Here is a 22068-nt window from a genome sequence, read left to right as displayed (position 1 = left end):
AAACCAAGTCTACCCTACCAGGGTGTGGAGTTGAGGGGAGAAGGTGTTTTGCAGGAAGCTCTCTGGTCCTGGTGTGAATGCACACCCTGCCCAGCCCAACAGCCTCTGTTTCCCCATCAGTCTGGACTCTGCGCCTCTCAGGGTCCACTGAGGGCCCTCTGTGGCCCTTGTTCCCTTGGCCTCAACACAAGAAGATGCTCCGACGGCCAGGGACGGGTGCGGTGCGGGCAGAGGCATCTTTGATTTTCTTGAGGAGAGGCTGGCCAGATCCCTATAGAACAGAGCACCTTGCGTCCCTCCAGGGGCAAAGAAGGCAAAGCTGGGGGAGAACATGGGGAAGCTTTGGGGACCTGGGGACTCCACGAACTTGACGGGGAAGGCAGTGTGGCCAAGATGATAGTTGCTCTGCTCAGCGTTCTGGACGTCATCTACCATGTGAGGGCCTTCCTTGTTCCTGTGATGTCCCCAGTGCACACCCGTGGTATACAGCAAGTGCACAATAAATACTTGTAGATTAACTAATTTTCCCTGCAAGTAAAGTGTTTATTGTCACCCATTTTACAGAAGAGAGAACCAAAGTCTGGCATCTCCGGCACCATGCCAGGCAATGAGACTGACTTCCCTCTCTGGGTATTCGCAAGCAAGATGAGGGGTGGTTATGCAGCAGGACTGAAGTGGGTCGAGGGAGGGCGGGGAGGGCATGGCTCTAGGTGGCCACAGACGCTGGTAGGAAAGGTTGGGGCAGAGGCCCCCATCATACTGGCCCCAGGGTGGTTTTGGACGGCCCCTTTGTTCATGGGCAGTGGATGGGCAGTCATCGAGGTAGTAATTAGCAGACAGGAATGTTCAGGACCCCTGGGATCTGTCATCAGGCTCATTGTAAGGAAGGAGAGACTGAAGTTTTAGTCTCCCAGTTGGGGAGTGGAGAAGCTGAACTTTCCCTAACCCCTAGGAGGAAGCTAGCTAGGACGGGGGTGGGGGACGGTCAGCCCTGCCCAGTGCCCTCAGCCACCTGCTTACTGCCCCAGCTCCTTCTGCCTTAATACCAGGTGTTTCGAAGATGCAGGTCTCCTTCCAGGCAGCCTTTCTTGAACACCCTCAGGCAGAGAGCATTTTCTCTCCCCTCTCTGGGCACCACCAGCTAAGGGCCCCTTTCTCACTCTCCTGGCTGGGCCCAACTTTTGCCCCCCTCCCACTCTCCCAGCCTTGGGTGGAGGAGGGAAGGGACGAGAAGAAGGAGACCTGAGGCACTATGGTGAGGTGAATAATGGCCCCCAAAGATAGCCAGGTCCTAACCCCCAGCATCTGCTACTTAGATGGCAAAATGGACTTTGCAGATGTGATTAAATTAAGATGCTGATCTGGGGAAATCATCCCGGATTATCAGGGCGGGCTCAAGTTCTCACAATATCCTTACAAGTGAAAGCAGGAGGCAGGACAGTCAGAGCTTTGTAGCCACGATGCCGCTGCCTTTGAAGACAGGGGAAGGCAGGGCACCTGGTCGGCTCGGTCAGTAGAGCATGGGACTCCTGGTCTTGGGGTTGTGAGTTTGAGTCCCACATGGGGTGTAGAGATTACTTTAAAAAATAAAAATAAAATATGAAGATAGAGGAAGAAGCCAAGGAACGTAGGCCTTGAAGATGAAAAGCTAAGGAAATTCTCTCCTGGAGCCTCCAGAGACGCTAGCCCCAAGGACACTTGACTTTAGCCGCGTAACCATGATTTCAAGACTCCTGGCCTGCAGAACTGTGACAGAATTAGTCTGCGTTCTCTGTTGCAGCAGTCGGCAGACACTAACCTAGACCAACACTGCTCCGGCCTGACCGAGTCCCCTCCCTGTGTGGGCGGGGCGAGGGCCGCCCGGTGACCCAGCACCCTGCTCTCAGTCACTGTGGGTGACACTGGCACCTGGGTGTGGGTCAAGAACTGGTCTGGAAAGACACTCCCTTGGACGTCCCGATGTCCCCCTCTGGCTTTCCAACTGGAAGCAGCAGCTCCCGTCGAAAGGGACCCCGCTGACGTGCCTAGACCAGGGTGGCTCCGAGCTAGTCGAGCCTAGGGTGCCCACAGGCATTCCCAGCCTGCCTCTTGGTCACCCGCAGTGCCGTCACTCCCCAGAAAACTATTTGGCACCCCCCGTGTGCCAGGCACTGAGGGCACACATGTAAACAGATCAAATGAGAGCCCCCAGCCCCATAGAAGTTACATTTCTCTCTGGAAAATGCCAGATTCCCAGCCACAGGACACGGAACGCCGAACCTGGGCCAAGTGAGCAGGATGTGGGCTCCAGAGCCTTGGGGGAAACAGAAGACGTGCATTCAGTCTGCGTAGAGGGTGGCAGCCATCCACCCTGTGATGACTGACCCAGGAAGGCTTCTGAGAGGAGGAGGACAGGAACCCAAGAGCCGCCCTCCCTGTAGGCTGCTGCCCAAGGCTGAGGCTTCACCTCGGGGTACAACAGGGATGCCAAAAAAAGTTGATGGAGCTCTGGAGGAGACGTGCAATAACTGGTCTCGAGAAATTAATGAGTGGAAATAGGGGTGATGGGGGTTCTAGCACCCAGGGAGAGAGGCCAGGATGTCTCCGAGCAGGCCAGCGAGATCCAGGAGCACCCACCCCCCAAATCATGTGGCCCTGACCTAGAGGGCAACCTTGTATGAGCCTTGGTGACCACAGCTGCCCCACAGCATATCAGGACCCCAGAAGCCACGACCCAAACAGTAGTCGAGGCTCCTACTTGCAGATTGGTGCTCAGAACCAAGTGGGAGCTAATCTTAGAGGCTCAGGCCCTATGTGTCCCTCCTCAGCCCTGGCCTGGCCACCCCTGCCCCTTCAAGCCCAAGCCCCAGCCATGCGTGCAGACAGACAACCCAGGACCAGCTTGGAAATAGCCGGATCCCACCCACACCCAACCTGCAGGCGGCAGAGTGGAAAATAAACTCCACAGCCCCGGTGGGGGTGGGGAGGATTGCGATGGGCCACGCAGGGGGCATGGCCAGAGGCCAACAGCAGTAGCAGCTTCACCACCAGAGACTGGGGGCTCCAGCCACCTGCAGTGAGCCCACAGGCTGACTAAATCAGAGGCTTCACCCCCAGCTGCTAGCTGAGGGTTCTCCCGGGGTCTGATGATGACTGGGGGTGCACTCGGTGGGACCCTCCGGAGGGGCTGATGGGGTCCCAAGCAGGGTACCTACCCGATGTTGATCCGAGGGGCTCCCCAGCTGGACCCGGGGGGGGGTGAGGATCAAGGGTCCTTCCAACCGGCCCTCATGGAGAGGTTTAGGAGCACCTCCCAGAAGGACCTTTGCAAAGAGGGGTTCAGGACAGCCTCAGCTGGATGCCCACAGTTGCTCGGGGTCATGGGTGCTCCCAGAGTGCCCTTGTGGGAATGAAGGCAGAGGCTGCTCCTTGAGAGGGTCCCTGCTCCGTGGTGATGACGCCTGGAACGATCTCACCAGGCCTCCCTCGGAGAAATGGGTGCTTTCCATGCACCTTGGTACGGCCTCCCCCAGGACCAGGGCAAGCGATCCTGGCAGGGCCCCACCAGGAGGACACGGAGGACCCCAGCCCTGGAGACAGGACCTGCAGCACGGATGCGTTTACCATGGCGCCCACACCCTCCTCCCGCCCCGTCCCCGCGGGGCCCAGCCCGGGCCGGCTTCTGCTGCCCACACGCGGGCCGGGGGCCGGTCCAGCGTCCCCTCGGCCTCCGCCTTGTCCTCGGAGCCCCCCTCGGGCTCCAGCACGTCCTCCGTAGCCCCTGGCAGGGCGGTGTCCAGGGCAGGACCCACGGGGCGCGGCGTCCAGGGTGTCCCCGGCGGGGGCCGCGGCGGGAACCAGGAGAACCCGGGCGCCGGGGCGAGCGCCACGAGCTGGGGCCGCACGGGGCCGGAGGAGGCGGCGTGCGGGATGAGGAAGAAGATGTAGACGCCCGAGACGACGAGGCCGGCGGCCACCAGCACCGCCAGCGCCACCGCGGCGTTGAAGGCCCAGGCCGGGCTGGCCAGCGAGAGGCGGCGAGACAGCGGGCGGCCGAGGCGCAGCGGCGGCGGCGGCGGCGGCGGGCGCGCGGCGCGGGACTTGCGCGGCCCGGGCGGCGGCGGCGGCGGCCGCAGGTACAGCAGGCCGCGGCGGCGGTCGAAGCGCACCGAGCCCTGGCGCGGCAGGGGCGCGCGCGCGTCGCGGGGCAGCAGGCCCGGCTGCGTGGGCAGCGCGGGCAGCCCTCGGCGCGGGGCCAGGCGCGTGGGCGCGCGGCACACCGGACAGGCCACCGCGTCGCCGCCCCCCGCCGTGGCCAGGGACAGGCGAGCCAGGCACTCGAGGCAGAAGACGTGGCCGCAGTCCAGGCGCTTGGGCAGCTTGAAGACGCCGTCGAAGGGTGACACGCAAATGAGACACTCCACGGGGGACGCGGGGGTCAGGATGGGGCCCGAGCCGGGGCTGCCGTCCCCTTCCTCCTCCTCGCCGTCGTCGTCTTGGCCCTCCTCGCTGCCGGGTGAGCGGGGCGCAGAGAGTGAGCTCGGGGAGCCGGGGCCTGAGCCCTGAGGGGCCCGGGGGCGGCGGAGCCAGGGCGGCCGAGGGCAGGGCATCCGGACGGGACCTGAAGGGAGAGGCCCGTCAGCCAGGGAAGCGGGCGGTGGAAGAGCGGAGGGGGGTCTGCGGAGGGTCCGCGGCTGCACGCTGGAGGCTGCGGCCCAACAGAGCGGAAGCAAAGGGGGTCTAGAGCCAAGGAGCAGAGAGGCTAGAATGGTAGGCGACTCGCAGGGTAGAAGCAAAGGAAAAGGGTGTCCAGGTAGGGAGTTGAGGAAGCATCAGGACTGGAGAAGGGAGCAGGAGAGATGGGAGGACAGGACTGGGGAACAGGGACAGACCCAGGGGGCATGGCAGGTCCTAAGCTAGACGGGTGGGGAAGGGGCAGAGATGACAGCTGAGAACTCATCACCAGGCAGGACCCCAGGCAATGGGGAGGATCCAACATGGAGAGGAACAAAAGATGGGGGCCTCTAGGAACTAGTTCGATTCAGGGCGGGGGGGCATACCAGATCCCAGGAGGGGCAGATGAGGAAAAGAGGACATGCAAGCCTCAGGATTGCAGCCCAGCAGCACACAGAAATGACAGAAGCCCAGAGCAGGTGCCGGAGTCCCCACGACAACAGACCCCAGTGGGCCTTTGGGCTCTTCCTACCTGCTGGTGCCACCTCCCTCTGGCTGGCACGTCCCTGCCAGTTCTGACCCCAGTACTCTGCCTACCAGCAGCTGCATACTAGGTGCCCCTCCCTGCAGGAAGGTGCTGCCTTGGTACCACTCCCTCCAGATCCCAGGTTCCCAAGGTACCTGTCAGACTTGTCTGACTGCCTGGCCCACCCCCGAGACAGGTCCCTCCAGGATGAACACCAAGCCTGACGTTGGCCGGATGTCGGGGGCGGCAGGAAGGTGATAGATGGCACAGGGGGACAGGCCAGTGACAGTCTGGCCCCATGGGTGGGCAGTAACAACCCACCACCCGTCTTCCATCACCTCATGAATCCACTTTCAAGCCACTAGTAGAATCAGATGAATCTGATGTAGCAGCGACTCTGTGGGTACCCAGGGTTAGGCTGCACTCCTGACTAGTACACAAAATGCAGAGGCAGGGCCTGGGTGGCTCAGTGGGTTAAGCCTCTGCCTTCGGCTCAGGTCATGATCTCAGGGTCCTGGGATTGAGCCCCGCACCGGGCTCTCTGCTAAGCGGGGAGCCTGCTTCCCCCTCTCTCTGCCTGCCTCTCTGAGTACTTGTGATCAGTCAAATAAATAAATAATCTTAAAAAAAAAAAAAGAAAAAAAAAGTGTACAGGCAGCCTGGAGCTCCAGGGGGAAGCTGGCCAGAGCAAAGAGGAGCCTCTGGGGTGGAAGGTGGGCAGACCCCACAGTGTACTGGATAGGGCTGGCCCCTGCCAAACCAGCAGGCAGGAGGCTGGAAACAGTGACCCAGACCATTGGCCTTAGATACCTCTCCCTGGCGCTGCTCGCAGGAAACACACCTCTCAGGGTGGTGGGCTACCGCCCAGATCTCCTGGATAAACACCAAGCCCTTCCCCAGATTAGAGTGACATCTGTGCCAAGACAACCCACCCCTCTCATTTCCAACACATTGGAACCCTCCGGGCGGCCAGGCCTGCTCTCCGGGGCGCCACAGTTCTGAGTCAGTGGCGCTTCCTGAGCAGAGTATTTCAGCGGTGAACCCGGGTCAGAAATGGGGCCAACAACTCGGGACCCTGGGGCCATCCCACTCCAGCGCCCCCCAAGGACACACACTGGCACAGGTGGGTGAAGCTGCCCCAAGGACAGACAAGTTTATTGAAGGCACAGCCAGGTGATCAACGGTTGGACTTGGCCACACGTTCCAGCTCGTCCTTCTTCTTGATAGCATACGAATTGGAAGAGCCCTGCAAGGAGACAGATGGTCAGTTCTGAAGGCTGGAGCAGCTTCCCCCTGAACTGGCCCCACCCCTGTGTCCTCACTCACCTTGGCTGCATTGATGAGCTCATCTGCTAGGCACTCAGCAATGGTCTTGATGTTCCGGAAGGCAGCCTCACGCGCACCTGTGCACAGCAGCCAGATGGCCTAGGGAGCACAGGGGTCAGCTGAGCAGATGCTCCCAGAGCAGATAGGGCCACCGTCTTCCGTAGCCTAGGTCCCCCCCCAACAAATGCTGGCTACCATACTGCCTGGCATCCACTGGCCCCCCGCAACAGAGACGAGACACAGCAGGAGCCCAAAGGCAGCACCAGGTGAAATGGAGATCCGACTGGGGGCCACAGAAACAAGTGTGGACACAAAGGCTGACGTTGGGTGCTTGGTTACAGGAGATCTGAAACCTGGGCTGCAGGGAAGCGCGATGCGGTGTGCGCTCCTGACCCGGACCCTGACTAACAACGGACAGCGACGGACGGTACACTGGGGACAGCTGCAGGCATGGAACGTGAGACAATTCTATCTCTGTTAAGGGGGCCGTGGTGACAATGCCCCCAGCTGATGATCAAATGGTCTGTGGAAAAAAAACACACACCCACACACAGTATGTAACAACACACACTCAAATGAAACCGTGCCTCAGGGAAATGTTGCTCAGGACGGGGCCAGAACCAGAACTAGTATCTGCCCTGAATGTGATGGTAATGCAGGAAGGCTTCCTGGAGCCAAGGACACTCCCGGTAAAGCACACAGGCAGAAGAAACCTTCCTACTTGTCCATTTCTGCCCCAAGCCCACCTGATTCACACGGCGCAGGGGGGACACATCGACAGCCTGACGCCTCACTGTTCCGGCTCGCCCGATGCGGGTTGAGTCCTCCCGGGGACCGCTGTTAATAATTGCGTTCACCAGGACCTGCAGCGGGTTCTAGGAGAAGGCAGCCACGAACGTGACATCAGTCCACATCCCTCCCCCTCTCCTCACCTCTAAACCCTAATGGACCCTGACACGCACGCCACGGGGCAGCTGTTGACTTCAGGCTGTACTAGGGGCACTCTCTGCCTCATCAGGCCTCGCAGTCCTACCTCCCCAGTGAGCAGATGGATGATCTCGAAGGCATGCTTGACAATGCGCACGGTCATGAGCTTCTTGCCATTGTTGCGGCCATGCATCATCATCGAGTTGGTGAGACGCTCCACGATGGGGCACTGAGCCTTGCGGAAGCGCTTGGCGGCATAGCGCCCTGCGCTGTGGGGCAGGTACTTGGCATACTTCTCCTTCACCGCAATGTAGTCCTGGGGCAGCAGGGAGAGGGGATGGAAGGACCATCGTTAGGAGTAAGATGGCCAAGAACCAGAGGGACTGACCACCCACGGGGGGTAGCCCCCACCCATCTGTGGTGGCTTGACTGTGAGGGCCCTGCCTGCCACAAAACAAGTAACCTTAACAAGTGTCTTCATCAAGTCACTAAGAGCACTTCCTCGAGGCACCTGGGCGACCCAGTCGGTTAAGCATCTGCCTTCCACTCAGGTCACGATCTCAGGGTCCTGGGAGGGAGCCCCGCATTAGGCTGCCTGGCCAGTGGGGTGGGGAGTCTGCTTCTCCCTCTGTCTGTGCTTTCTCTCTCTCAAATAAATAAAGTCTTAAAACAAACCAAAAAAGCACACCTCCTTTGTAATGAGAGGAAGGGAGGGGATTAGAGAACCAAGAAGATCACAACTTATGACCTGTTTTGTTTTTTTTTTTTTTTAAGATTTATTTGAGAGAGAGAACATGAAGAGGGGAGAGGGAGCAGCAGACTTGCTGCTGCACAGCAGGGAGCCTGATAGGAGACTCCTTCCCAGGATCCTGGGATCACCACCTGAGCTGAAGACAGACACCTAACTAACTAGGCCACCCAGGCTTAGTTAGCCACCCCATGATCTATTTTATTTATTTATTTGACAGAGAGATAGAGAAAAAACACAAGTAGGCAGAGTGGCATACAGAAGGAGAGGGAGAAGCAGATTGTCTGTCGAGCAGGGAGCCCGATGCAGGGCTCGATCCCAGGACCCTGGAATCATGACCTGAGCCAAAGGGAGACGCCTACCAACTGAGCCACCAGGCACCCCCCACGATTTCAGTTTTAAGCGTTCCTCAAACTCTGTGCCATGGACATTTTCAATGAAGGAACTCCCGTTGTGGGGGCCGTCCTGTGCACCGCAGAACGCTTAGCAGCATCCAGTGCGGTGGTAGCACCCCTCTGGGTTTTAGCAACCCAAAATGTATCCAGACATTGCCAAGTGTCACCTAAAAGGGGTGGGGGAAGATCACACCGGAGAACCACTGTTTTAGCAGAATTATCCAGCAAACCTTCCTATATATACAGGCATCATTTCCCAAGTAAATGTCCATAAAACACCAAAACGTTAGGGGGCATTCAAATCAGAGGAACTACACGTATGTGAAGAGAACTACTGTCAACTGTTCCACCATGAAATACACCCAAACGTCACTCTATCACTTATACACGAGAGGCCCCACACACGTCCTATTTCTATAAACACCAGGAATAACTGAAGAAGAGAGAATTCTGATGCCAGAATGACAGTCTGCACAGAACCACCTGCACAAACAGGCAAGCAGCTAGGTCTCCATGCAGGGCTCCACACTGGGCAGGATAAATCACCAACACCAAATGCCCTGGCAGGGATTGGATATAACGTCCAGCTCGATGGCAGAGCCTTGCACATCTTTCAAAACCAAATTCTGGCATGACACTGACTTCGACTTCCCCAGCCCCTAAGAGAGCACTAGGGAAAACTGAAAAATTGTCTTTTAAGAAAGTATTTACTTGTCAGAGCGAGCACACGTAGGGAGAGCGGCGGGCAGAGGGAAAACCAGGCTCTCCCCTGAGCAAGGAGCCAGAGGAGAGGCTCCATCCCAGGACCCCGAGATCATGACCTGAGCCAAAGGCAGACACAACAATGGAGCCACGCAGGTGCCCCTCAAATCAATAAATAAATCTTAACAAAAACAACAACAAAAAAAAACCAGAACCAAAACATGGACACAAAACCCCTGTGGGACGTGATGCTACCCCTGAGAAAGGAACCGTCGTGTGTAGCAACCGGGTTACCAAAATACGAGGAAAAAACAGACACGGTGGGTGTAGTGGTCCAGGAAGCCCTCCTCTACCTGTCATGTCTTCAAGTCTACAGCAACGAGTTTCAAGTCACCCCTTCTGGAAGATTCCACGTGTGCCCCCAACCCCCTAGCTGGGGACAGCGCGACCATCACACGCCCCCCTCACCTGCAAGGAGATGTCATTGATCTGAACGTCATCGGTGCTCCACTTCCCAAAGAGCTTGATGTCAGGGGTCTCTGCCACCGCAGGTGCAGCCGTCTCCCACTCGGTCATCCTAGGAACACAAACTGTCAGAGCCCAGACACACCCACCACTGCGAGGCTGGGAAGTTGTGTGGAACCCAGGAAGGCGGTGAACGTCTGGGCCCACCTTTCTGGGTCCTAGAAAAACCACTTAGCTGCAATGTGAGCAAGAAGCATCTCTCTCTCACCAAGGACCCCGGGAACCAAGCGCTGGCAGGCCCCGGCCAACAGCGGCTGCGCGGACCGTGTCTGCAAGGGAGACACCCGGCACCCCGACACCGCATCCGCTGGAATTCGAATCCCAGCCAGGTCATTAACGAGTTCTGCCACGGGGGAGAGTGAGGCCGCTTCCGCTCTGCTTCTCTGGAGTCAAATGGAAACCCGAGTCTGCCACCGAGGGCCACCACACGAATTCCGCACAAAATCAGGCAAATGCCACAGCGCGTGTCCGACACCAAGGACATACTAGGAGCTACGACTTGAGGAAATACCGTGCACTGGCCGCAGAGTGCACCGTGTGCTAAGAACAACGGAAACCTCCGATCTCAACTCACGACTGCAGGGCCCAACCCGCACCCCGAACCCCGCTCCCGGGCAAAGGTACGGAGGCAGCGGGACACCGAGAAATTCTAACTTTCCTGTGCCTCTACGTTCCTCAGCACGTTTTCCGGAGAAAGACGGGAAACTCCCCCGGGGGAAGCCCCGAGCTTCGGGGATCGCTCATCGCGGCGCGGAAAATCCTGAATCGTTCCTCGTATCCCCCCGACGCCGCGGCGGCCTCACCTGAGGGCGCAGCCGGGGCGTCACAATCGATCAGCGTGCACCACGCGCCGCCCTGGCACAGACAGGAAGAGACCGCGAATCGCGGGCCGAAGCTTTTAAAGGGGGTGAAAACTTCCGGGTCAGCGGGGACAACGCGTATGCAAAAAAGCCACGTTACATCCAAAGACCAATCCGGAACAAGAATGTGAAGGCGCTCTGTGCCAAACGAAATACGTAAATACCCTGCGCACGCGCGCTTGCAAAAGTGGCCCCACGAGCGCGCCTGGCGGATGTTCTAATAGCCAGTACTTGCCGGGTCTTGGCGGCCCTTGCACAAGCGCAGAGATCTCTCTGAGGCCAAGGCCGCCATGTCTAATGAGGGCAGAAGTCAGGCTCGCGCTCTTCGCGCTCCTGGGCCGCTAACTTCACGCTGCACCTGCCGCGGGTTTCGAGTGCGGTAGCGGGTTCATTCTTCGTCCAGGTCACGGCCGCCTCACAGACAAGCGCAGCTGCAGGCTCGGAGAGGAGGAGTGGGCCTGGTGGTCACGACTGCCCTCCACTGGCCCTGGCCCCCACGTGCATGCGCTAGCCTCTCGCGGGTCGGCCTACCGCGCACTGGCACGCTTGGGTTGCTGAGCCTCTTAGAGGGCGGGACCCTTTCCGGCTTGAGCTTTCTTCAACCCATGCCAGGGTACCCCTGTCGCCTCTCTACGAATCCTGCACTTCCTGCCGCCTCTTATCGCGTGCGGGCGGAGGTTGGGGAGGAGCCCTGGATATGGGGCCAGGGGCTGTGCCCAGCAGGTGGACTGGAGGCGGGGGCAGCCTCTACTCTGTTTGATGCACCTGGGTCCTGTGTTGATGCTGACGTTACTGGACGGGTGCAGGGGGTTGGCCCTGGTGGCCGTTCCGCGGCCACGCTGTAGCCTCACCCACTGGCCCGGTGGCTCTCCTGAAGAGCTTGTGCCCGCAACTTCACACACCCCGATTGTTTGGGACTCCTAAACCTACTCCCTGGAGTCGAGCTGGGACGTGGACTAAGTCTTGGTGGGCTCCCCAGAGGCAGTGACAGTGCGGTTGCTCACCCACGCTGGCTGGCAGGATAATGCGGCAGCCTCTAGTGGAGTTTCTCTCCAGGACTGCATGGGGCTCCTCACCCCCCGGTGCCTATCTCTGCCTCCAAGGGGATGCTCCCCCTAGCCAGACCCCAAGGGCCCCAGTCACTTGACTTAAGTGGTCCTCTGTAGATCCCCAGTGACCCCATTTGTCCACTCTCTGAGCGTGCTCATAGCAGGTCCTCAGCCTCCGCCTTACCTGCGTACTGCTTGACTGATTGTAAGGGCTAGCCCCTGTTCCTACCCCATTTCAGGAGTGTTTCAGACCAGAGACTCTGTGCCCCCTTGGACTGTTTTTTTGTTTGTTTTTTAGTTGGGTTTTGGATTTTTTTGTTTTTTGTTTTGATTTGGTCCAAAATGGTTGTTTTTGTTAAGCACGGGGACAGGAACCTTGGGCAGAAAGAGCTGCTGCTCCCCTCCTTGGACTCAGAAGGATACACCCAGAAGCTGGCCTGAGCATGGGGTTAGATCCTGGGCTGCCACTGGGGGCACAGGAACTGCATCTGGACACCAAGGCCCCCAGCCCCTGCAACCTGTGGCGCTTATCCCTGAACTCTGCCCTGTTAGGTGCAAACAGCAGCCTTGGACCTACCACTGGGGTCTGTGGGGGGATGGGGAGGGGATAAATGGGCTCCTCCCTGGTCCTGGCAGACCCTCTCTGACCCTTGGGGGCCCTCCCTTGTCCTGGGGGAGGTCCTTGGGAAGGTGCTGGGCGGGGCGGGGCGGGGCGGGGGAGCAGAGAAGCTGAGAGAGGTAACAGTGCCCCCAAACTCAGCAGGATCCAAAGGGAGGCTCCCAACCCTGCCTCTTTCTCTTCAAAAGCTAAGAGGGCCCCACTCCCTTGAACCTCAGTTTCCCCCTTCAGCATAGACATAAGAACAGAATCAGGGGTGCTGGCTGGCTCAGTTGGTAGAGCATGCGACTTTAGATTTAAGGGTCATGAGTTTGAGCCCCGAGTTGAGCATGGAGCCTACTAAACAAAACAAAACTGGAAAAAAAAAAAAAAATGAGACAAGGCCAGTTTGGATCCTGTGGGCTACTGGCCTACTGTCATTTGATAATAGACATCTTTTTAATTTCTTTTAGAGAGAGAGCATGAGCAAGTGGGGGGAGGGGTAGAGGGAGAGAAAGACTCCTCAAGCCAACTCCCCACTAAGGGGGAACCCTGATGTAGGGCTTGATCCCAGGACCCTGAGATCATGACCTGAGCCAAAATCAAGAGTCGCCCACTTAACTGACTGAGCCACCCAGGTGCCCCAAATAGACACCTTTATAGACCCTGAAACAGTGACCTGCTGTGCACTGGAGAGCAGGAGGGAGTTCCTGCCATAAAACCCCATAACGTGAAAAGGGTTGGTGGGGGAGAGTGTCACCTTGCATAGCTAAGATTCACATACCTCTCGCCAGGCATGGGGTGGTCCAGCCTCCCCACCTCCAGGACACAGTGGAGGAGACCTGAAGGCTGACCCCATGGGTCTATGGATGTTGGCACTGTGTCTCTTTAGTGGTCACCTTCACTTCCTGGTGCATCATTTCCACTCTGGGCCCACCAGCCCTGACCATCTCTTCTGCCCTATTTGTCTGACTGCTCTATGAAGGTAGACTGTGTGGCTTACTCCCTGCTGTATCCCCAGCTGCAAGCACGGAGCCTGCCACACAGGATCTGCCCGTGAATAACCTCAATAAATGATGGGTGGATAGGCCAGTCTTCCCTAGTCCCTCATACACTCGCTGCTCCCAACTCTGGGTTCCAGGCAGACCTGGAGTGGCCGGTCCTCCCTCCACCAGACACCAGGATTTTTAGGCATATTCATAAGACCTGTTCAGAAGACCTCCTTACCTTGCTCTTCCCCTCTTCTTGGCTACTCCATAGTTGAGGTCACTCCAGGGAAGCCCCTGCCTGACCCCAGGCTCCCAGGTGGACATTAGAAATCTAGGAATCCAGGAATCCGATCTTACTCTTCAGAGCAACTGTTTGAAGTGGGTTCCCCCATTTTATAGATAGTCATGGAGGCCCAGAGAGGTACAACAAGCATATTTATTGCTTCTCCAACTCCTGCGGTGCTGTTTCCTTCTCCCACACTTCTTGGCAAACAAGAAGTTGATCTTTCCAACTGCCCACAGCTCCCCGCGACCTGGCCACCAACCAGCATGTGTAAAGCTGGGCTTACACGGGTAGGTAGTTTGGCTGGGATGCTTGTTACAAGAGTGGGAATTCTAGACTTTAAGGCAGAGGCAGGTGCTTGGGCCAGTTCACTTGGCCAGATGCTGGGTGGGCAAGCCTAAGCCCCCTGCCTAGTTTCAGTCTGCACAGCTGTAAATTAGAGCCACATATTCAGGATGACTCTGGAATTGTAGGTGGGGATGGGGCAACAGGCTGGGATGGCAATACTAGATCAGATCCAGATCTATCTCCTCATTTGGGGCACTTGGGAGTAAGGAATAGAGGAGATGAGTTTCTGGGTTGGATTTGAGAACCTTGGAACAGACTTTTTTTTTTTTTTTTTAAGATTTATTTATTTGGGGCACCTGGGTGGCTCAGTGGGTTAAGCCTCTACCTTCGGCTCAGGTCATGATCCTGGGGTCCTGGGATCGATCCCCGCATCAGGCTCTCTGCTCAGTGGGGACCCTGCTTCCTTAAATCTTAAAAAGAAAAAAATCCGGAGGCGCCCAGCACCTGGGCACTTCCCTGGGCCTCCCCTTCAGCCCGCCTGGGATGGGGGCGGGAGCAGAGGGGGTCGCGCTGCTTTTGCAGCAGGCGGGGCAGTTGGGGCAGGTGGGGAGTTAGGATGTAGAGCACTTGACCGAGGCAGGTGCATTGCTTACTGGCTGGGCCTCGGGTTTCCAGTCTGTAAAGTTGTGAATGACCCAAGCAACCACCTCCTGGGGAGTCTGTGAGCGCCCGGTCTTTCTGGGTGACTCTGCGTCTGCACTGAAAGCCCTGCGGTGATTCTGAGCTCTCAAATTTGCAGATTCCTGAAGAGCTGAAGGCAAAGAATTTGGGCCACACCTGGCTTCCTCCTTCTGAGCCCCCATTTCTCCATCCGTAAAGTGGACTGGATGTCGCCACCTTTCCAGACATGGCGTGACAACTAAATGAGTCAATAGTGTAACATTCTTAACATGGGGCCAGATGGTGCCTAACAAGCACTCCGAAAATCGTGGCTGCTTTTAACTAACTTATAAAATGTCCGGTCAGCGGACATTAATGGAACTCTGCTGTGTGCCAGCCTCCAGACACTACCCCGGCCATCTCCAGCTTTGGAGCTACCCTACTTGAGGCCCTAGTTCCTATAGAGCACTGCCCAAATCTTGGTCTCCACATAGAGCATAATAAAATGGTTTTGGGGTGTTTTGTTACTCAGCAATAGATAATTCAGCCCAGGTGTTAGAGCAAGGGGATTGTTGATATGTTGTACCGGCAAAAATGTGGTACACAGGGGCACCTGGGTGGCTCAGTGAGCCTTTGGCTCAGGTCATGATCCCAGGGTCCTGAGATCGAGCCCCACATCGGGGTCTCTGCTCACCATGGAGCCTGCTTCCTCCTCTCTCTCTGCCTGCCTCTCTGCCTACTTGTGATCTCTGTCAAATAAATAAATAAAATCTTGAAAAAAAAATGTGGTACACAGTATACTGTGACGTCTGCTTTCTGTTTGGGTCTGGTCATTTTATAGAAATGGAATAAAAAAATATGTTGCCTTTTTCATCTAGCTTTTTTCACTTAGATCCCCATGCCTATTCCCACTTTCCCAAAACGATCTTGACTCTTGTATGTGCGATCTGTATTTCACGGTTTTCTTTACACTAGGGTTTCTTCACTTCAGCACTACTGACATTTTTGTCAAGGGGTGGGGGGTGGGGCTGTCCTGTGCATTTTAGGATGTTCAGCAGTATCCCTGGCTTCTAAACACTGTATGCTCGTAGCACCCCCAACCCCAGTTGTGACAACTAAAAATGTCTCCACACGTTGTCAAGTATTCCCCAATGTGGCAAAATGGGGCAAAACTATGGAGAACCACTGATTTATATAAACTCACTTATTTTTGCTTAGATCCACTTATTGATAGGGAAACTTGACAATATCAACCAAAAATGTAAAACCAGTCTGAAGACGGGAACTCCATGTGTAAATACCTGAACAGACTACTGTGGTTAACCTATGCTTGATGTTGTTGTAGACAGAGGCTCTGGGCTTGCCCTTGCTCTGACAAAAGGGAGATGGCTTAGAAAATGTCAGAGATCTCCCAGTGCCTTATGGAGACTGTTCCTTTCCTGCCTGTTGCCATAACAAATTACCACAAAGTTAGTGGTTTAAAACAATACATACTAATTATCTTACACCTCTGGAGGTCATAACTCCACAGTGAGATTTAGGAGCTAAAATCAAGGCGTAGGTAGGCTGCAGTCCTTCTGGAGATTCCAGGGGAGAATCTAGGTTCTCTGTTCCCAGGTCCTAAAGGTTGCTCAGATTCGCTGTCTTGTGACTACACCACGCTGACCTCTGCTTCTATCATCACATCTCCTTCTCAACTCTCCCAGCAACCCTCTTGTAAGGACTACTGTGATTATATTGGATCCCTGAAAAATCTAGGATAATGTCCCTATTTCATGATTTTTAATCACATCTGCGAAGTCTCTTTTGCCATATGAAGTAACATACTCACCAGGAGCGAGGATTAGAATGTGGACATCTTTGGGGGTCCATTATTCTATCTACCACCCACATGCGTGGGCCTCTAAACCAGGTCAGCAACAGTTCCCATCATGAGCCCGGCACAGCCGTCCAACAGCTAGCGTTGGGTGCGGCTTGTCACGCGAACAGTCTGGAGTATGTACAGGGCAGCTGGTAATGAGGATAGGTCAGAGAGAGGCAGAAATCAGGAGGAGGCCAGGGGTCAGACAGGTGAGAGCAGACAGAGAGGAGAGGGGGAACGGAGCCTAGAGAGACAAAGAGGTGACCCCCGCCCCCACCCACTGAGCTGGCTGCCTTCTGTTCCTGCCGAAATGCCTTCTTTATGTCTCCCACCTTTTAACAGCTTTCAAGACCAGCAAATCTGTTCATCTAAGATCCCTCAGCTGCTGGGGTTTGCTTCCTTTGCACCCTTTTCCCCTCCTGGGCACTGCCAGCCTCTCCATTTCTCTTTGGCTCTCCCAGATCCTGCTGTTAGGATTCTGAATCGAAGGCCAGCCCCAGGATGGAGGCTCCGGCCCAGGGTGCGGCGCAGTGAAGAGCCCCTGAGGCTGATGCCAGTCCCCAGTGCCTTGGGACTTCAGCAGAAACCTGTCGTGAAGCCAGGCTCCCGGCGGAGCACCGTGCTGGGACACTGCCCTCGGCAGAGGGACCTGCGTGAAGGGGTGGCAGGCGGCCCGGCAGTTTTCTGGGGCACAGGCTCCCGGGGCTGTGGCTTCGGCAGGAGGCCAGTCCAGCGACCTGACAAGCCGAGGGAGCTGGATTCCTGGTGTGGAACCCCACTTTCTCTCCAGCGCCCTGGCACCCGGGTTCTCACTCCTGAAGCCCCCCGTGCGTGACCAGTGTGCGCGGGGAGGGCGTTTCCAGGGCTGCCCCCGGCATCAGCCCCACTCTCCCTCTCTTCGGAGGCGGAAAGGCGGAAGCGCCCCAGTCAGTCCCCGACGCCGTCTCCTCGCCGACGACGCAAAAGCCCTACCTCGCTGACTGGGCGGAGGTGGCCGCGGTTGCCATGACAACCGGCGTCCGGGGCGCGGGCCGCGGGGCGCGGCGGGACTACGTCTCCCAGCAGGCCCCGCGAGGGCTCCGGCTCTCTCCCGCAGAGGCTCTCGTCCCTCAGTGCCGCGGTGGCCCGAAGGCGGAGGGTGGCAGGCTCCGCGCCGCGGGCGGGGCGGGGACCAGGGGGTCCGTGCGGGCCGTCCCCGAGCGAGTAAGTGGCATTCGGCGCGTAGCCGCGACTCCAGCCCGCGAGGTCGGGACCTCCGGGCGCTCAGCGCGCCTCCACCCCCCACCCCCTTCCTTCAGCGCCGGCTCTGGGCGGAGGCCTGCCTCGCGCGTTTCCGGTCCGCTCGCCCACGGTCCCGGCCGGCCGCCGCAGGCCGGGCCTTCAGTTCCGGCCGGGCCTGTCGGCTCCGCTTCCGGCGGCCGCGCGCGCCGACCCGAGCGTGGAGACTGAGCCCCACGCGCGGAGGCCGCAGGCCCGGGCCCCACCGCGGCGGCTCAGAATCCAGCTGCGAGCCCCCTGCTGGCGGACACTGGCCTCCCGGCGCCCCCGGCCCGCCCGCCGGCCTCGGCTTGCGTGCAGGCGCCGGCTCCTCGTCGGGCCCGGTCCCGCCGCTCCGGTCGCCGGGAGGCCGGAGAGCCGCGCCTCCCCCGCTGTCGCGCCGCCCCGCGTGCGTCGCTCGTCCCCGCACTAACGCTGCTTTCCTCCGCGTGCGGTCTGGCCCGCGCTCCTCCCCTACGCGCCCTGGAACGGCCCCGGCCCCGACCCCAGGCGGCCCGCGGGCGGGCGCGCCCCGGGGAGGACAGGCGCAGCGCGGAGGCGTGCCCGCCCTCGGGGTGCGCCCGGCCGGGCGGCGGTCGGCCTCAGGGGGGTGTGTCGAGACGCGGAGGACGGTCGCCCTGCCAGCCCTTCCCCACGTGCTGTCGTCGTGCGGTTCTGCCGGGCTCGCCCGGGCTCCGTCCCCTGCGCAGCCCCCTGCTTGCCGGGCGGTGGCCGCTGTGTGTCCCGTCCCGTCCACCGGCAGCCCGGAGCGCGTTGGAGAGGCTGGGGGGCCGCTCAGGCTGCGGGGCGAGCTCACCCGGGGCGGATGGGGAGGCACCGCCGGAACAGCTGGGACGGCCGCCGTGCGGCGGGGCGACCCGCTCCCGGGAGCCCTTGCTGAGCTCGGCCTCCGGTCCCGGGTCCATGAGTGAAGGGCCTCGGGGTCCCGGTAGGATAGTTTGAAGGTGCAGGCCGGGAGCAGGGCAAGAGAGGCAGGGGGCCTCGGCCCTGGACGGCGGCTTCCGCTTGCTGTGTCCGATGCCGGAGGCAGGTTTCTGTCACGGTAGATGGGCCGAGGAAGCCACCTATGGGAGCGGGTGTCTGGGGACAGTTGGGAGATGCCCTGTGAATATGGCTACTGGGGGACCCTTGGTCCCCACATTCTGTGAGTTCAGGGTTTCTTCCTGCAAGGTGGGAGCTGCTGCTTTTTCCTGGGACCACCCAGTCTTGCCTGACCCTCTGCACTGAGCAGTCACCAGAGATCAGGAGGGCCCCCACACCTAAACCCACTCATCCTAGGAGGGGTGCTGGACCAGTCTCTATTAATTTTCTGTGGCTGTTATAACAGATTACAACCAACTGGGTGGCTTTAAACAGTAGAAAGTTATTCTCCATTCTGGAGGCCAGAAGTCTGAAGTAAGACATCATCAGGGCTCCCGGCCCCGAAAGCTCTGAGGCAGAGACCATCCCATGCAATTGGCGTGGCACCTGATGGCTTCAGATGTCACTTGGGTTGTGGCTGCATCACCCCAGTCTTGGCTTCCGCCTCTTCTCTCGCACTCTCTGTCTTTCTCTTACAAGGATTCTTGTTACTGCATTTAGGCCCCACCCAGGGAATGCGTGATGATCTCATTGCAATATCCTTTCCCAACGAAGGTCAGTCACCTTCACAGGTTCTGGGGGTTAGGGTGTATATGTAGCTTTTGGGATGGGGCACCATTCAGTCCACTACACCTTCCTTCATGGAACCTGCCCAGTCCTGGGTGACATCACACTGCAGGCCACCCATCCTCTGCCCTGTCCACTGATTCCATGGTGATTGGCTGTCCTGGGTTGGTCAGGCTGTCCCAGATGTGTTCTCCCATTCCTTGGCCTCTGGATCCCTGAGGTTCCAAGAGGTCATTCTGAGTTCCACAAGGTCCTGCTCTGGCTGCCAGGTCTTGTGCAAACCAGGATGTGAGGCCAGCAACCATGACCCTGCAGGGACAGCATTTACTGGAAGCCCTGGGGCAGAGGCATGGCAGGCACCCAGGTCTTGCTGTCCCTCACATCTGGGGCATTGCAACTTGGTATCATGCCAGATCCTGGCTGTGAGGCTTCTAGAAAGTACGATTATAGAAGTCCTGGTTCTTCCCCTGGGTTGATGAACAGAAATCTGGGTACCTGCCTTCCTGCTGCTCAACACTCACTGTGGGGAGCCAGAGTTCACCCTGGAGTTACAGTTGTATGAGGAGGAAAGAAAGGATCTTCCCCATATCAGTGCTTATGGCTTCCCCAACAGCTCTGTGCCTGGCCACTGCAAGGGGTCAGCCTGGCTTTGGGGAGGCAGACCAAGGAACCCTGCAGAACCTGCATGCCTAGAGGCGGAGGCTGGGGGCGGGGATGCAAGGGAGGCTTGCGAGGCAAAAGGTGAATTCCGTGGGTGGTTGTGGAGAGCCAGTGGCTAGCCTGGTATGGAGGACGGCTCCCTGGTCAGACAGAATGGGGTGTGAGCTCCTTCGCCAACTCTCAGCCTTTGCCAAGTCGCAGCTTCCCATCTATAAATCAGTGATGACAGTGCCCTGGGCCTCAAGACACCATGAATGTCCCTGGGCCCCAGCTTGATGCCCATTGGCACAGCAGGTGTGTCTAGCTTCCTACCAAGAGTTTTCTCCTTGAGATGAGTGGATTAAGAGACACCTGGTTGAAGAGAAGTCTGGGTCCAGGGGAGAATGCTGTTAACACAGAGGTTAAGCCTCTGATGTGAAGACTCTGCTTGGTGTACGATCCACTTGGGCATGTGGGGAAGTTAGTATTTTATTGTTACCTAGCAGTTTTGAAGACCTTGTTTTTCTCATTACGAAAGTATTGTTACACACACACACACCCTCCGTCCCATGCATTCCTGTCCCTACAGCTGGCCAGGGCTCAGATGACGTCCCGGGTGTTGCAGGGCAGACTCACCTCCGGGGCTCTGCCGCACACCGGAGGCAGGAATGCTTTGTGCTGCAGGCGCTTTCCTTTGTTGTTTTTTGAGATACAGTTCCTGTAACATAAATGAACCATTTTGAAGTGTACAGTTCAGGTTGGTTATTAGCATATTTTCACTAATATTAGCATATCAGCTTTTCCTGTATTTACTTTGTTGTGCAGCCGTTGTCTAATTCCAAAACATTTCCAGCACCTCAAAATGAAATTGCGCACTCACGAAACCATGACTCCCCTTTCCCAATCTTCCTTCCCTCAGCCCCTGGCAATCACCAGTCTACCCTTTGTGTCTATGGATTTGCCTCTTCTGGGTTTTTCACATAAATGAAATTATACAATGTGGTCTTCTTGCGTCTGGCTTCTTTCACTGAGCGTGATGTTTTCTGAGGCCCATCCGTGTATTAGTATCTCATCCCATTTTGTTGCTGAGTAATATTCCCTGGTGTGGACAAGCCACATTTCGTTCATCCATTCACCCGTTTTTGGACATTTGGGTTATTTCTACCTTTTGGATGTTATGAAAAATGCTATAATGAACATCTGTGTGCACGTTTTTGCTTGACAGCCCGTTTTCAGTCCTGCTGGAGAGATACTTAGGAGTGGAACTACCATGTCCCGTGGCGACACCGTGTTTCACCTTTTGGGGAAGTGCCAGGCCGTTTTCCATAGAAGCTGGTTGCATCACGTTCCATTTCCACGAGCTGCGCGGGAGTCCGTTGTGCAATTGCCTTTTTTGCCAGGTCTTCCTGCCCATCCGTCCTCATTTGGACAAAGTCTGAGGGTGGAGACTTAGCTGGCAGAGGCTGGTGAGTCTCCCCGCAGTGGGTCCAGCGCACAAAGTACAACGGCTTTGCCAGGGCCAGAGTACAAGGGACACCTTCCGAAGCTTGGACCCTCAGCTTGTCTATTGTATTTGCACAGCAAGCGGCATGTTCCAGAGAAAGCTCGTCCCTTGACCTTCCCTAGGTGGGTCCTTTGAGGACTCTGCAGGAGTCATGGTCCTTCAACCCTGGGCACGGTGTCCGTTGCAGGTTAGATTCCTGTCCACCTACTGTTAGGGTAGTCAGCACAGGTGGGCATGTGGAGCCCACAGCTGCTTGCTCCCTAGTTAGCCCATGTCGTTCCCCACGCCTGTTTTTGGAGAGTTGCATAGTCCAGTCTCAGGGCAGACAGGCAGAAACAGTATCGGGGTAGGATAGTAGCCATTTCTTACGTGGGGAGAATATCCTCGGGCTCAAATCCACAAGTGTCTGGGAAAGAGACGTGCCCCTGACGTCCTCCTGCTGCCTCCCTCTATAAGGGCACCATGGACAGTCTGGCACTGGGGTACAACATGCCTGTGTTCAGTGTCGCCCAGATGTCCTCCTGCTTGCTTGAAGTCTCTCACTCTGGGGGCTCTGAGCGCCTCTGCTTCGGTCTCAAGCTCTAGGTGGCTAAATTGTCAGGCGGAGAAA

General features: G+C 57.5%; 2 protein-coding genes across 3 annotated transcripts; both read right to left on the bottom strand.

The window, feature by feature from the left end:
- Positions 1-3599: 3599 nt before the first annotated feature.
- Positions 3600-4589, bottom strand: RNF225 (ring finger protein 225; the record flags this gene model as incomplete). Its single annotated transcript, XM_080828657.1, has 1 exon — positions 3600-4589. One exon carries the CDS (start codon positions 4587-4589, stop codon positions 3600-3602), a length of 990 nt encoding a protein of 329 aa, XP_080684783.1.
- A 1714-nt stretch (positions 4590-6303) lies between these two features.
- Positions 6304-17698, bottom strand: RPS5 (ribosomal protein S5). Of its 2 annotated transcripts, none has more exons than XM_080827649.1 (6): positions 17363-17698; positions 9746-9854; positions 7539-7748; positions 7252-7380; positions 6506-6604; positions 6304-6425 (listed from the first exon to the last, which is right to left on the bottom strand). In XM_080827649.1, exons 1-6 carry the CDS (start codon positions 17395-17397, stop codon positions 6357-6359), a joined length of 651 nt encoding a protein of 216 aa, XP_080683775.1. In that variant the 5' UTR covers positions 17398-17698; the 3' UTR covers positions 6304-6356. The 2 variants fall into 2 exon arrangements, with proteins under 2 accessions (XP_080683775.1, XP_080683776.1); XM_080827650.1 differs by lacking the exon at positions 17363-17698 and adding an exon at positions 10606-11191.
- Positions 17699-22068: the final 4370 nt, after the last annotated feature.

This window comes from Martes martes, assembly GCF_963455335.1.
Source record: "Martes martes genome assembly, chromosome: 17".
Lineage (NCBI taxonomy): Eukaryota > Metazoa > Chordata > Mammalia > Carnivora > Mustelidae > Martes > Martes martes.
Note: the sequence above shows the minus strand (reverse complement) of the source record. Positions and strands in the feature narration are given on the sequence as shown.

What these genes read in the sequence shown, in the direction of transcription:
- RPS5 (XM_080827649.1), bottom strand. Translation starts at nt 17,397, where the DNA reads ATGGCAACCGCGGCCACCTCCGCCCAGTCAGCGAG. An exon ending in TCAATGACATCTCCTTGCAG is followed by an intron (nt 7,749 to 9,745) that starts GTGAGGGGGGCG and finishes CTGCTGCCCCAG; the next exon opens with GACTACATTGCGGTGAAGGA. An exon ending in CCCTGCGCCGTGTGAATCAG is followed by an intron (nt 6,605 to 7,251) that starts GTGGGCTTGGGG and finishes TGTGCTCCCTAG; the next exon opens with GCCATCTGGCTGCTGTGCAC.